Source organism: Ochotona princeps, chromosome 26 (assembly GCF_030435755.1).
Source record: "Ochotona princeps isolate mOchPri1 chromosome 26, mOchPri1.hap1, whole genome shotgun sequence".
Lineage (NCBI taxonomy): Eukaryota > Metazoa > Chordata > Mammalia > Lagomorpha > Ochotonidae > Ochotona > Ochotona princeps.
This window is the reverse complement of record NC_080857.1, coordinates 8,111,954-8,127,425: the sequence shown is the minus strand read 5'-3', so window position 1 is coordinate 8,127,425 and position 15,472 is coordinate 8,111,954. Positions and strand designations below refer to the sequence as shown.

General features: G+C 48.9%; 1 protein-coding gene across 7 annotated transcripts in view; it reads right to left on the bottom strand.

Moving 5' to 3' along the window:
- TTC7B (tetratricopeptide repeat domain 7B) overlaps positions 1 to 15,472 on the bottom strand; it is a 173,631-nt gene that overhangs the window by 135,796 nt on the left and 22,363 nt on the right. For 6 of the 7 annotated variants that reach the window (XM_058655184.1, XM_036496314.2, XM_004584341.3 and 3 more), the window contains exon 3: positions 14,134 to 14,302. In XM_058655184.1, coding sequence (XP_058511167.1) covers positions 14,134 to 14,302 — 169 coding nt within the window. The remainder of the gene's footprint in view (positions 1 to 14,133; positions 14,303 to 15,472) is intronic. The other variant, XM_058655186.1, reaches the window with a different exon arrangement.

Genomic DNA, 15,472 nt, shown 5'->3' with positions numbered 1-15,472 from the left:
TTTTCTTTAAAACATGCAAGAGTCTTGGTTACCGGGAAAACCTTCCAGCACAAAGGCCACGTCTCAACCTTGGGTGTTTGGTGTGGCAACAACATACAGACTGCCTCCTTGTCCTGGGCTCTGCCCTGAGAGATAAAGTGGCTATTCTTTGCTAGTGGAGATCAGGGCTGAGATGAGCAGAGAGGAAACCCAGTGGGAAGGCCCTCCAGTGAGCATCCCTCTCTGCAGTACGACTTCTGCCACAGCAGATAGCCTGTGACAGGTGTGTGTATGCCCCACAGGTGGTCCGTTCCGCTGCGGAGCATGAGAAAGTAGTGTCAGCAGAACAGATCTGGAGCTGAAGGCAGCCAGAGTGATCCCTTACTCCAACCCTCTCATCCTACAGATGCAGAAACTGAGATCAACCACGGTCACAAACCTGCCCCGAACCTGACAGTGCATGGCTCAACGGGCTGATCCCAGGCCTGTGGCCTCCCAACCCATGTTGGCTGGTGATTTTCAGAAGGCACGGGACTCAGACATACACATCAATGAACAACCCCTTGCCTCGTGTCCGCTATTTGGTAACAGCTGAATCCATGTGGTCCTTAGAAAACAGAGCAAGTCCCTGCAGTCATGCAAACCACAGGAGATGGGGACAGAGCAGGTGCACACGAGGAGAAGTCCCTGCTACTGCAGGGAGCCCACACTGGGACAGCATGCTGGCAGCTCAGCAGTCACCCCTTTCTCACAGGAGTGGCTCGTGTCAAACACTGTGTGACTTCTCAGCGGCTTTATCAAGGTAAAATCGGCCTACAAACTGCACGTGCTTGTGCTATTTCACTGTGATGGGGGCCTCAGCTTGTTGCGGGTTACTATTTACTAAAGTCCATAATTTACCTGAGGGTCAACCCCTTACACTACATGTTTGCAGGGTTTTGACAAATGTATAACATCATTAATCCGCAGTCAACAGTATCACAGAATACACTCACCAGGCTGAAAATGCCCTATGTTCCACAACTGCAGAAATCACTTCAAAACAAGATTTATTGTATTTATTTGAAGACAGAGTCAGAGAGAGAAAGATAGCAGGAAAGATACTCCATTTGCTGGTTCACTCTTCAAAAGGCTGCAACAACCATAGCTGGGCCAGGCCCATTTTATGCATGCAATTGAGCCATCTTGATAAATTCACAGTTATGCAACCATCACCATAAGTCAGGCTTAGAGCCTTTCTGCCATGTCCATGTGGTCCTTTTCACCCTAGTGGAGTCAGTCCTTTTCATACTAGCAACCTCAACTGATATACTAATCTACTTCCCCTTTCTACGTGGAGGTTACCTTGCCTGGGCATTTCATATAGATGAAACCATGGACTATATGCTATTTTGTGCTTATCTTGTCCACTCAGCATAATACTTTAATGATTCATCCGTGTTATATTATGTACCAGGTCCCCATTTCCATTTTTTTTTCTAAAACTTATCTTTCATTGGAAAGGCACATTTACACAGAGAAGGAAAGACAAGATCTTCCATCTACTGGTTCATTCCCAAATAGCTGCAATGGCTGGAGCTGAGCCAATCCAAAACCAGGAGCCAGGAGCTTCTTATGGGTCTCCCAGGTGGATGCAGGGTCCCAAGGCTTTGGGCCGTCCTTCACTGCTTTCCCAGGCCACAAGCAGGGAGCTGGACGGGAAATGGGGCAGCCGGGACATGATCCAGCGCCCATACGGAGTGCCAGTGCCTGCAGGAGAATTAGCAGGTTAGCCATCATGCCAGCCCCTCCATTTCTTTTCATTGTTTTATGGGTTTGCTGTATATTATCCATCTATTTGATAGACACACACATTTGGGCTGTTTCCCTTTTGGTTATTATGACCTGCTTTGTGTATATAAAAATTCACAGATGGGACCAGCATTGTGGCATAGTGGGTAAAGCCTCTACTTGAAATACTGGCATTGCTTGTGGGCACTGGTTCAAGTCCCAATTGCTTCATTTCCAATCTAGTGCCCTGCTTATATACCTGGGAAAGCAGCAAAAAATGACCCGAATACTTGAGTCCCTGCGTGAACATGGGAGAGGCCTTTTGGGGAGTGAATCAGTGGATAGAGCATTCTCTCCGCCTCTCCTCCTCGCTCTGTAACCCTCCCTTTCAGATAAATAAAAAAAATCTTTTTAAAAATTCAAAGACAATCATGTGGGTGTGGACAAATATTATTCATTCTATCAGGTAAATCTAAGGAGTAGACTTGCAGGTCAGGTGGCAAATTTATTTTTAACATTAAGATATTGCCAACTTGTTTTCTAAAGCAACATCTTTTTACATTCCCTACCCTTAGCAATGTATAACAGTTTGTGTCTCCACATGCTCACCGGTATTTGCTAGTCTCTGACTTTCAATTATACCTTCCTTTTAGATAGGAAATGATGTTGGCTTTAATTTGCATTTCCATAATCTTTTCTTTCTTTTTTTTTTTTTTTGCTTGCCATCTACACATCTTCTTTGATTACCTGCCTACTAAAATCCTGCTTATATATTTTTTTTTTATTTTCTTTGACAGTTCATTATAAATTCTTAATACGAATCCTCAGGTACAGGGCTTGCAAGTATTTTATCTTATCTTGTGGTTTGCTTTTTTCTTTTTCCTGACATATCTTTTGGAAGAAGACTGGATGTTTTATATTTGATCAAGTGGATTTTTTTTAAAGATTTATTCATTTGATTACAGCCAGATATACACAGAGGAGGAGAGACAGAGAGGAAGATCTTCCGTCCGATGATTCACTCCCCAAGTGAGCCGCAATGGGCCGATGCTGCCCCGATCCGAAGCCGGGAACCTGGAACCTCTTCCGGGTCTCCCACGTGGGTGCAGGGTCCCAATGCATTGGGCCGTCCTCGACTGCTTTCCCAGGCCACAAGCAGGGAGCTGGATGGGAAGTGGAGCTGCCGGGATTAGAACCGGCGCCCATATGGGATCCCGGGGCTTTCAAGGCAAGGACTTTAGCCGCTAGGCCACGCCGCCGGGCCCGATCAAGTGGAATTTATCCAGGTTACCTTTTGTGAACTGTATTTCTGGGTTTTTAGCTAAGAAATATTTGCCTCACATGAGGCTGAAAGGTTTTACTCTGTGTAATCTTGTAGAGCTGCTGCAGTTCTAAGCTTCATGTTGAATGTGCTGCAAAGCATACAGGAATAACCTACATGGAAAAAGCATCGCTGTTCACTCGGGGCCCAGGGCCATGCCACATGGTTTCTGCTAACAGTATGGACTGCCACAGAGGACTGGGGCCGTGCCCTAACTGTGCGTAAGGCCTGTCCCATGAGTGTGCGTTCCTATGTGACTGATCCCCAACAACACGCCTGGACACAGGGTGGTTCAGACGAGTTTCCTTGACTGGCAAGGCGTCACGTATGTCATCACATGTTGTTGCTAGGAAAGTGAAGCCTGATCCACAGGGAAGACAACTGGAGATGCTGACCGTCTTCCTTTGTTTGTTTGCTGGGTTCTGGAAAACTCCAGAAAAACATCCAAAGAACACAGCCATCACTCGTCTCCCACTGCTTGGAAGTGAGCACTGTGACACTGACCCACAGCAGTGAACACTCAGGAGGTGGTGCAGCTCTGGTCCTAAGAGCCGAGTGGGCACATGGGGACAGCAGACAGGCGGAGCACTCGGCGCCCTCTGTGGCCACGAGTGGGAGCAGCCCCGGATCCTCACTAAGTGCCCACTGTGGACAGTGTACTCTCTGGCTCAGGAAAGGCTCCATGGAACCAGACGTGGCTTCTCTCAGGAGAAACTCCATCTCAAAACTACTCCTGAACAGGCACTGACTGGGACAGAGAGCGAGTCTGGAAGTGGCATGCCAGGCTCTCAGTGCCCCTGCCGCTCCAGGCAGAGGACCAGTGACACACCCTGGCACAAGCACCATTAAGCATGGGTATGGGTCAGCGGCAAAGGAAGGGCTCCCCCTCTGCTTCTACCGTCTAAATATAACTGGGAAACTTGGACCAGCAACCTGAGAGGGTCACAGACAACACTGCACAGCCTCCCTCCCCCGGCAGGATCATGAAATCCAGGGTGGAAGATGCTGTGAGATCACCCAGTTGGAGAGCGACCTCCAGAAGCTTCCAGAACCTATCCCCCCTCCCACAGCCCCAGGTGTCTTCCTTTCCCTGTCACTAGTGGTTTAACACCTAGTGGTCTCTGGTACCACATCCACCAAAAGAGCAGATCACCTGCTTCAGCTCATTGCTGTGGCACATTTTGGGCACCCGGCCTCAGGCAAGGCAAGGGCTTGGCCAGGGCTCCACTGCCCTTAGCTTCCACCACCCTCAGCCTCCACTGGTGGACCTGGCTCGAAAACCACTCTCCAGGCCCCTTGAAGGATCCTGGTAACCCATGGAAGACAGTTCTCAAAGAAAACATGGCCAGAGCCTGTCTCCAGCCTTCTTCTCTACAGGTGAGGAAGAGCAGTAACTCGCTCCCTGTCACTGGGGTGGTACTGGCCAGGCCGCCCACCACCCCAGCAACCCTCAGACTTTCCCTCAGCAGCCTGGGGCATGCTGTTGCCACGGATGACACGTGGTGGTCAGCCATTCTTTGGGGATGACACAGGAGGTCCTAGTCGCTAGCAACCACCCAGCTCCCAAGGGCTGGGACTCGGTGCCTGGGTTCTGCTCTGTAAGACCCGAGCGTCACATCTACCCAGGCATTCTCAGAACTCTGCCCTAGTCCCACCCACCGAGGAGGAGGTGGCACAGGTCTCCTGCTGAAACGTGTATGCCAGGAGCCTCCTGGATTCTCTCCCAGTGCTCCACACACTGATACTTGCACACGTGAAATGCTGTCAGCATGGGTAGGGTCTCTGCAGCTGCTGTCCTGGGGAGTTATCAACAAGGGATGAAGATCCAGGCCCCTGGGACTGCGAGCACCTCCCACAAGCATAGAGTCCTCGCCCATCCATGCAACCCAAAGCTCCTAATTCAAGGTTAGTCAACAGGGCTGTGGAGCGAGCCCTTCTCCTCCCACCTAACTCTCCACAGAGCTGCCTCCTGAGGACCACAGCACTCCCTGTCCCGAGGTGGGTAGAGGCGGGTCGCAGGGGACATGGGCAGGGCATGGCGTTGGCTTGTGGGCCTGGTGGAGGATGCTGGGTTGCTTGACCTGGCTCCTGGCTCCTGGCTCCCTGGCGGCAGCAGCTGCTGTGCTGCTGAGCACCCTGGGCCCGAGGCAAGCGGAGTCCTGGCCCACGTGGCTCCAGCTCACCTGTTCTGTTCTGCACTTCACCTTGCTGTGGGATTCTGGCCTCCAGACAGGTTCCGAGGATCGCAGTGCCCAGTTGTAAAACAAACATGCCAAGGACCATCTATGTGATAAGAAATTATTTTTTCTGGTGACCTTCAAGGCCCTAGAGCCTTCCAGTAAAGCCATGCTGTAAAGGCCCTCGGAGAGACGTCTACACCAGGGAGGCCTACCCGAGGGGCCAGGCGGTGCCATGTGGGTGCTAGAAGGAACACAGGCCCCACCCCTCTGGGTCTATTTCCAGGTTTGCCATGAAGACATCAAGGGCAGCTGCTCAGAACATCGATGCAGTGGTTGTGGCCACTCCCCCACTGTGGCACAGGGTAGGCATCCCACCAAGCCCAGAGCCTCTGCCACTCAGAGGTTCCCCATCCCCTGCAGGTGGCCACCCCAGATGCTTTCCACTTTACCCACCAGGCAGGGCGGAGAGTCCCTGCAGCCACGGCTCCCAAAGGCTGGCAGCCCACTCATGAGAGCCACACTCTGCCACCCTCCCTCTCCACAGGACAGTCCATGCCCTGTACCCACCCAGGGAGAGCTCCAAATATGGATGCCTAAATTTTTCCTTTTTCTTTTCTTTCCTTTCTCACTCTCTCTATTCCCAAGCCTCAGGAAAGACTCAGTGCTGCAACTCAGTGGCTAAATCATCGCCTTGCAAGCATTTCATACAGGCACCGGTTTGTGTTCCACGGATTTGATGAATTTGTTCATGACACAATCTGGCTTGAGAGAGGCAAGTGGCAGGTGTGACATAATTACACAAAAACACTACACCAAACTCGATGGTGCTAACTACAAGCAGAGGGAGAAGAGGCTGGTATGGACCCGAGGAGCTGGAGAGGTCTGCATTCAACAGGCGTCACCGAGGGTGGGCCCAGCACAGGTAGAAGCGGCCGCCTCCAGGTTGCAGGGAGAAGACGCAGGCGGAGAGTGTGCCTGAGAGCAAGTGGGCAGGGGGCTGCCTGGCATAGAGCATGGGTAGGGCACAGCAGGACATGTGGCCAGCCAGCTAGGCATGACTAGGACGTATGGTTCTGGATCCAGTGAGGTCACGGCTGTGGCTACGCTTGCTGCAGTGAGCAGAAATCTGGGGGAGCCTGAGCTTTAAGCCATCCAGGGAGAGGTGATTTTTTTTGGTCAAATCTTGATTATTTCCGTGTGGATTATTCCATGGTTCATTTAAACCTCAGACTGACGTGTCTTGACACACAGGCCACAGTCAACTTGCTGCCTTCAGCACATGTTAACATTGCCCTTACCTGAGAGCCTTCTTCCCCCACAAAGGTTCAATTGCACATGTGTTTCAGGCCAAAGAAACCCCAGGCAAAGGCCAGACACCCTGACTTCAGGTCACACTTCCATGTTACACACTGGGCCTCACGGGGCTGCATGCCCAGTTCTTGCCCCACTCACCCTGTGATCCCTGAAGAGCTTCAGCCACTGCTGGGCTGTAACCACATCCTATGCCTACAGAGAATCCCTGAATCCCAGCCCACCAAACCAACAACAGTGGAGCCCCAGCCCCAGAATTCCAGCTGGTCTCTGGACAGCACCCCCTGGTGGACACAGAGATTTCACCATGTTCAATTCCAACCCAGTCACTTCCCTGACTATGCAAGGAAAAGTGAGGCCTCCTGCTCATAAGGTTCATCAGGCATGGCATCATTACCTGCCCAGTGAGCTCAGCTGGAAATTTCACAGTTGCCTTGATTTGCCCCTCAACTACCTGTCCACACTAGTTCCCCAGGACACTGCCAGAATCTGCTGACAGTGACAGTAGCTGCTATCTGTCAGAACCCAGTAAGGAGTTCAAAGGCAGCACTCTCAGTTCCCCCAAACGGAGGGAACTTTATGTGTGGAGCTGCCTAGGAAATGAAAGAGGTGAGAGGCCGCCAGGATGGCTCTGCATCTCAGAGCCCAGCTGTAGCAGGGAGCCAGCCCATATCCTGAGGGCTGGGAAGCACAGGGGCGGTGGCGGGGATGGGGTTCTAATCCTCAAAAGTGGGGCTAGTGGATGGAGCTACACCCCACAGAGCTGGAACAACTGAAGATATAGGACCGCATCCCAAAGTGCTGCCTGGCTTCACTCTCCTCCGGCACCCTAATGTCCTGCCCAGTGCTCCTGCTAGCCACACCCATCTCAGCCAACTGACTTTGGCACCTGGGAAACAGCTTGCAGAACAGGGAATAAGGTCCCACAGCCAGCTCCCTCCCTGCCACACAGGCTACATCCCTGCAGTCTTGATCCTTTCTAATCTGGTCCTTGCTCTATGCCAGAAAGATCTTTCTTGCTTATAATCTTAATTAAGTCATTCCTCCTGCTTAAAACCTGGCAGCATCTAGAAGTTGCCTGGCAAGAAAACTAAATAAGATTTATCCATCAGGGTGATGTTGTCAATCACTTACAAATATAGTGCTTCTCTGCTTGTGACAGTATTGCGTATGCTTTATAACATGGGATAAACAAAGTCGACTCCTCCAAGTCATCAAGTTTAAAGTGGCTGCTTCCTGAAGAAGCAAGATGGCGGGATAGGGTAAGGACATGCTTAAACAGATGGAAAATCCTTAGCCAGGGTGAAACAGAGAGACCACAATCCCGGGAAATAGGACAGGCAGAGGGACACCTGGAGACCTGTGGACAAAGAGAAACATAATTTTCTTCAAGAAGGTTTTTATTTTCTTTTGCATTTCTGAAGCAACACATTAGACATTCAGTAGCATGTTATTTAACTTCATGGCACTGTAAATTTTCTGTTTCTTTCTGTTGCTGATTTTGTTTTATGGCTTTTCATTTAAGGAGATGTATAGTAACTATGTAATAGAGACTATCATATCCAGATGTGAAGATGCAATGCAGTATGCATCTCTACTTCCAAATCAAAGATGGACTCCCAATGAAACTGTTAAATATATCTTGACCATAGAATACTGGACTCTGCCATTGTCGATACCTACAATGTCAAGATACACTTAAACAGCAGAATGATGGACTTATGATTATATTTTATGATTACTTTATTATTTATTATAATTTAAATAAATATATTTGCTATAATTTACTATTTGATTACTTTATTTAATTATTACTTTATTTATATAATTATTACTTTAGTATTACTACTGTAATAATAAAGGGGAAATGGGGGGGAGAAGAAATGAGGAGGGGGGCGAAATCCCAGCATCTAAATAATAACAATAATAATAACAAGAACAACAATAGAGACAAAAAAAGTGACTACTTCCTGACCAACACCAATGATCACAATCGAGGGCTTGGTGAGCCAGTGGAAATATGCGAAAAGGAAGCAGGTGGGGGTCAAGTGAAGGCTAGAAGGAGCTGGCCACTGAAGAGCCTCCAGAGCGAAAAGCCCAGATTCAGGTGGCTTTGTGGCTGACGCTACCACACTACTAAAGGATTAACACAACTCCTTCACAAACTCTTCCAGAAAGTAGACGAACAGGAACACATCACAATTCACCCCGTGGCACCCATACTACATGCATACCAAAACTAAAGGTGTCACCCAAAACAGCCAACACTATCCATAAGAAGACAGATGACACACTCTTCAACAAAGTATTAGCACACCAACGCATAAAAATGATTACATAAACCAAGTGAGGTTTATCCCATATTTTCAAAGGTGATTCAACATGAAAATCAATGTAAAGCATGATATCAGATGAAAAATGCTCAAAACTTATAGCAATATCTCTGTAGAGAAAAGTATTTGGCAATATGTAACATCTTTTAATGACAAAAACATACTAGAAATAGAATTTCTTCAAGTTGATGAAGGTATTCTGTGAGAAGGTCACAGATAAAAAATCATACTTAATAGTATCCATTTTGGTCACTTCTATTCAATATGGTTCTGGAAGTACCAGCCAATGTGTGCCACAAAAAGAAGCAAAGGCATCTAGATTGGAAAGAATTATTATTTACAAACGACTTGATCTCATATATGGAAAACTCCACAAACCTACAAAAAAAAAAAAAAAAGCAGAGCTAATAGCTCAGCAAACACACAGGATACCAGATTAAACAGAAAAATCAGTTGAATTTCTATACATTAGCAAAGAAATAAGAAAACAATGCCACTTATGTTAATACAAAAAGTATAAAACACTTAGAGCAAATTTAACAGAAGGGATGTAAGATTTATATACCAAAAAACTTCAAAGCCTTTTTGAAAGACAAGAATGAAGACATCCCATGTTCATGGATTAGAAGACCTGGTGTTGTTAAGACATTAACACTCTCCAAATTGACCCAGAGAGTTAATATAACCCCTATCAAGTTTCTCTTGCTGCACTAATTTACAATGGGATCCTAAATATAGAGAGACATGTAAGGAACCCAGAAACACTAACACAATCGTGAAGAACCAAGACTCCAAGTAAGATGAATGGAGACCCAAACTGAGCTGCAAACAAAGCCAGAGAACTGACTTCATGCACGCCAAGAGATCTTGGTATGATCACCCGCAGGTGATTCATAGGAAACTATGGACACCACATCACAACAAGTGGAGAGAAAGACAATGTCCACCAAGAGCTCTGTGTCCTGCAGAGCGGCCTCTCAACGGCGATAGGGGGTAAGCCACCGCGGCATAGCACGTTAAGCTGCCACCTACAATGCCTGGCATCCCATGTGGTATAAATTCAAGTTACACTGCTACAACTCTAGGAGGTTGGATGTAATCTCTGTGGAAACAAACAACAACAACAACAACAACAAAACCATAGAATAACATGAAAGAAAAGAAGTTAAACACTTGATTACCAAAAAAATCAACTAAACACAAAAGACAGTAATAATGCAGAAAATGAGGGACAAAACAAAACCCACAGAAAACAGCAAATAACAGAAAGTCCCTTATTACCAGTAATTACCACATTTTTCTACTCATTCATTCATTGAGAGGCAAAGAAAGACCGAGACCTCCCATCTATTGGTTCACTTCCTAAATGCCCTCAATCGCCAGAACTGGGCTGGGGCAGAAGACAGGAGACAGGTACACAATCCAGATCTCCTGTGTCAAGAGAGAAACCAGTACCTTGAGCCATCACCACTGCCTCCCGAGAGCTCTGCACCAGCAGGAAGCTGGAGTCAGGAGCCACAGCGGGGTAGTGAACCTGAGGTTCTCTCACATGGTTAGTGAGCATCTTAAGCTAACTGCTTCCCCCTCAGTTTAGACGTGAACAGGTTAAAATCCTTAATTAAATCACAGAAGTTGGCAGGATGGATTAGTAAACATGGTCCAGTTATATGCTGTCTATAAGAGAGTCTGTTTGGATCTCTAGAGATAAACAGATTGACAGTGAAAGGACAGAAAAAGACAGTACGTGAAAATAGTAGCCACTTTAAGAAATAGTGACTGGGCCCAGCGGCGTGGCCTAGTGGCTGAGGTCCTCGCCTTGAATGCACTGGGATCCCATATGGTCGCTGGTTCTAATCCCAGCAGCTCCACTTCCTCTCTATCTCTCCTCCTCTCTGTATATCTGAGTTTGTAATAAAAATAAAAAAATTAATCTTTAAAAAAAAAAAAAAAGAAAAAGAAATAGTGACTAAAAACTTCCCCAATTCTATCAAAGACACAACTATAAGCAAACAAGAAACTCGACAAATTCCAAATAAAATGAACCGAAGGTGACCCAACCAAAAACTGGTATGTTCCAAGTGCAACTGGTTCAAAAACATCTGGCAGATTGGTTGATACCCACATCCTGTATTAGAGTACCTGGGTTAGATTCCCGGTTCCATTCCTGTAGAGTGCTCCTTCCCTAACATTCTGTCCTTGGGTGGGCCTCCTTGCATCCCCAGCAGCCAAAGAGAGAACCTAGGCCTCCCTCCCACAGTGAAAGAGGCACCAGGTATGCGAACAGTCAACTCCTCTCCACTGCTATTCCCATTGCACCCTAGCTTTTCCGAGGAGGACTGGAGAGGTCTGGGAGCTCACGGGTTGGGCCCCTGGCTGCTGGCTGGTAAGGGAAGAAAGCCTATGGCCTCATCCAGAGATGGCTCTCCCTCCTGGGAAAAGCCAGACTGTGCATTTAACATGTTCCGATGAAAACAGACTTGCATCAGACAGTTGCAAGAATTGTTCTTGGCTCTTAAAGGAACAGTGTTGGAAGCAACGGGTCCTTCCCAATGTGAATAACCTTCTATGACAAAATCATTAACATGGTCCAACTCCAAAGACCTCTAATGTCCCTGGAGGGCCCTGAGCAAGACCAGTAAAGTGTTTGACATATACATAAGCCCCACCCTCAACCAGTCCCATGAGGGTTACTTCCCCAGCTGTCTCTGACCACTGAGTTATCCTTCAACATCATCAACAACTTCCCTTTCTTTTATGGCCCCTAAAGATTTCCCTCTAATCCCAGCTCTCATAGTCCAACAGCCAAATCAGCTGCCAGACAAAGAAGACCCACTGAACTACTAACCCAGCCTCTTCCCTGGTGCCATGGCTGGCTGCCCCCTGGACATCTGCAGGAGTCTACCCATCTGCTGCCACATTCACAGGTCAAACACCACGCCTGACATTCTTTGGCTGATGAGTAATAAGGTCAGAGACCAAACCTGGGCAATGAGATTTCAGATTTCAAAGGCCCCTACTCTTTGCCACATGAAGGGAGAGGTGCCAAGCCCAGGAACAAAAGGAGGACACAATAGATGAGGGGCTAGCTCCCCACATGGCACTGCCTCCTAACCTGGCATGGAGGTCCTGCACAAGACAAAAACCTCCCTTTGCCCTAGGTCTGTCACTGGCTTACTGAGTGATGTGCGCCACATCCCATATGCTTTCCAGCATAGTCCACCCTGCTAGGAAAGAAAATATTTATATGTAAGATGTCGTGAAGGCCCCACGTACATGATACAGTCAGTTCTCTGTTGTGCTCCCAGGAGGCCTGGACATGAGGCTGAGCACCTGCTGCTCCCAAGTTCATGATTTCCCTTCTAGCAGACACCAATCCTTCAAGTCCCATAGTTCTGGTAGCCCCCTTCTTTTACCTGAGTGCAAGCCACCTCTCTCCTAGGTTCCGGAGAACATATACAGTCCCAGGCTTGCCGGCCCCCAACCTCTTCCTTTCTTTTCCCTGGGTATCCAGTGGCTGTGCTCCCAGGAGTAATTCTTACTGATAGGTTGCCTGGCAGCAGGACCAGGGTGTGTCACTTCCGCTGCCTCTGGGCACCTCTCTCCTCTGCTTTCCAGGTGCTACATCGTGCTAGCAGCCTAGCTCCCATCCTGCAGTGATGGACTGCTCCCTGAGGACCCTGGAGGGACAAGGACCTTGGGGTGCCGAGCTGCCCTGCCCTGTTAGCCTGCTGGGCTGCAAGAGCACCTCAAGTTAGTGGTGATGTGTTTGTAGTCCCTTTATGGCACCCAGGGCTGTTGAGAAGAGCCATCTTATAGCTCCCACTGTCCTTGTCACATCAGGGCACCACATTCCAGCGGATGCAGGGTCCAGTGTGGCCACAGCCACTTGCCTGCTCTCCCAGTCTCCCCCCGCCTTGTGAGAACAGTATCTGTGGCTGTGTGGGCGGAGGCCCCGAGATTGTCTCGGCATGTAGCAGGCCAGGTCCCTCTGCTTTTCTCACTGCACCAACCCCACAACAAGCTGAAGAGCCGCTCTGCTGCTTCTGCTCCCATTCCCTGGTTCTTTACTTAGGATGAAGAGATGGAAGAGAAGGGGAATTGGGCGGAGGCTAACGCAGAAGCCCCTGAGACAGCTGTGAACTGATATGCACAGCCTTGTGGGAAGGGGCCCCCAACAGGTAGTAAAGTCAGAGGTATGCAAGCCAAGGTGCTCCCCCAGAACTGGCAGGGAAGGCTAAGTCATCAAAAACCGCCCAGTACGTTTCCTAAAGGCAAGCAAAACATATGTGGCAATGGCACGCTAGCAGCAAAGGCTCACGGGAGGCCTCACAGGCTGAGCACCTGGTTCCTTTAAGCAAGCAAAGCTTGGTCAACTCCATTCAGTAATTGAGCAGCCATTATGTGCAGGACGCCAGGCTAGGTCCCAGGGATGGCAAGTAGCCAGGACTGAACTCCTGCTGTGTGGGAGCTCAGAGACCGGTGGGGTACCTGACAGTATCGCTAATTCTAACCTGTTCCGCACATGACCCTAATGTACTCAGAATGGGTAGACAGGTCATGTGAATCGGAGATTGGAACTTGCAGGAAGACATGTTGGCAAGGGTAAGAGGTAAGGAGGAGAAAGCTGCGGGTGGTGCTGGGAGGAAGGTGCAGATACAAACCTGAGAACCTGAGGAAGAAGGAGGTCCTGATCTCTGCAATTGTTGGAAATCGTTTCCTGGGACCCTTCTGTGAGAAGGCTGTCACTGTGCTCATTACAAATGACACAAGGGCGGCTTGGTGTTCCCTCTGTGTGCTTCCATCCTCCTGCACCAGATCCCAATTCCTTCAGGCGGATGGCAACGTGCACACATTCCTGCCCCCAAGTAGGGACCACGTTAGCTGCTGCAGGATTGACCGTCATGGTGATGGCCAAGCAATCAGCCTGCTCTAACCCAAGGTGGCCTTAACAGATAAAAGCAGTCAGCTATTGGCATCCCGCACGCGCAGGACACTGGCTTAACTGCCAGGCACAGGGCTGCTTATGTCACATGTTGGTTATAAAGGAACTTCACAACGGTCTTGCCCCAGAGCTAAAGCGGAGGACTAGGGCTCTGGTGAATCCCAGCCTTACAATGACCCAAAGCAAGCAGTGGGTGACCCTAAGACCTGGCAAGGGGCCGCTGAGAGCCTGTCTCTAGCCAAGGGCCACTCTGCTAGCTCCGTGGGACAGGACGACGCAGGGAAAAGAAGGCCTCACCTTTGGTAGCGTAGGCCTCAGCAATCACCCGCAGCCGGTAGGGAGGCGCAGCCACCAGCGGCAGGTCGTCCAGGCCTACCCGTGCATAGATGTTCAGGGCTTCCTTATAATCGCCTTCCACATAATTCAACTTGGCCATGATCAGATTGGATTCTTGTAGGAATTCTGACTAGAAGGAAAAGGAGAAAAACAAACGTTTTCCTACAAGGTCGTGTGTGACACCCCTTAGGGCCCAACCTTCTGCCGCCATGAAGCTCATTGGGGTCGCCTAGGAAAGCCTGCAGGTGGCTGCTCACAGAGGAGCTGGGCACAACAGCCAGAAGGGGGTGCCACCCACACGCACAGCAAAGTGAGGTCCAGCCCCCAAATGGGTTGAAATAAATGTAGGAGTTACCACATTTGTGAACCCGAAGAACTTAATGCCACATGCAAAAGCAAGTCACAAAATGTCATATACTGTTATTTGCCATTTGTATGAAATATCAGTCAGATTTAAAGTATCAGATCTATAGACTAGGACTGGAGAACGGGACTAGATGGTGATCATTAACAATCGCAGGGTTTCTTTTTGAGGTGATAAAAATGTTCTAAAACTGATGGTGGTGATGTTGCACATTTTGTAAATACACTAAAGACCACTGAGTTACACTTCAGCTGGGTGAAGCGTGTGTTACATGCATTACACAGATTAGGCATCCTAGATCTGAAATCTGAAATCCCAAATCCAAAATACTCCAAAATCTGAAACACGTTCAGCATTGGAGCATTTTAGATGTTGGATTTTGGGATTAGAAGTGGCCCATCAGCAGGGCCTAGGCAAATATTCCAAAATCTGAAAACTGAAATACGGAAATCCTTCCGGCTCCAAGCATGTTGGGCAAAGGATATTCAGACCATTTATCCCAAAAACTGATGTGAAAACAAAACAAAGCCAAACAAAAGCCCCACGGCTCTCCCGGGTCCTGCAGGCTGGACCAAGGATGGAGATGGCTACCCAGGAAACACAGGAACACCTGCCTCACAGAGGAGCCTCCCGGCCAGCCTGGCAGGCCCAGCTGCGGCACTGGAGGCGCAGCCCCGACTGCAGCCCAAAGGGTCCCAGGAAACGATTTCCAACAGTTGCAGAGATCAGGACCTGCTTTCTTCCCAGGGTCATTCGAGCTCAGGAAGCTGAGGTCACTGAGCCGCCCTCCCTGGAGGCTGATGCTCTCATGTCTCCGATGCTGTCATCTCCCATGGGCCCCAGCCCAGCCCAGCAGGCCTGCCCTCCGCCTTCCCTCCTGACCCTGCGTCAGCTCGGGCACCGACAAGGCCACTTGTCCATGAAATGATGTGGGTG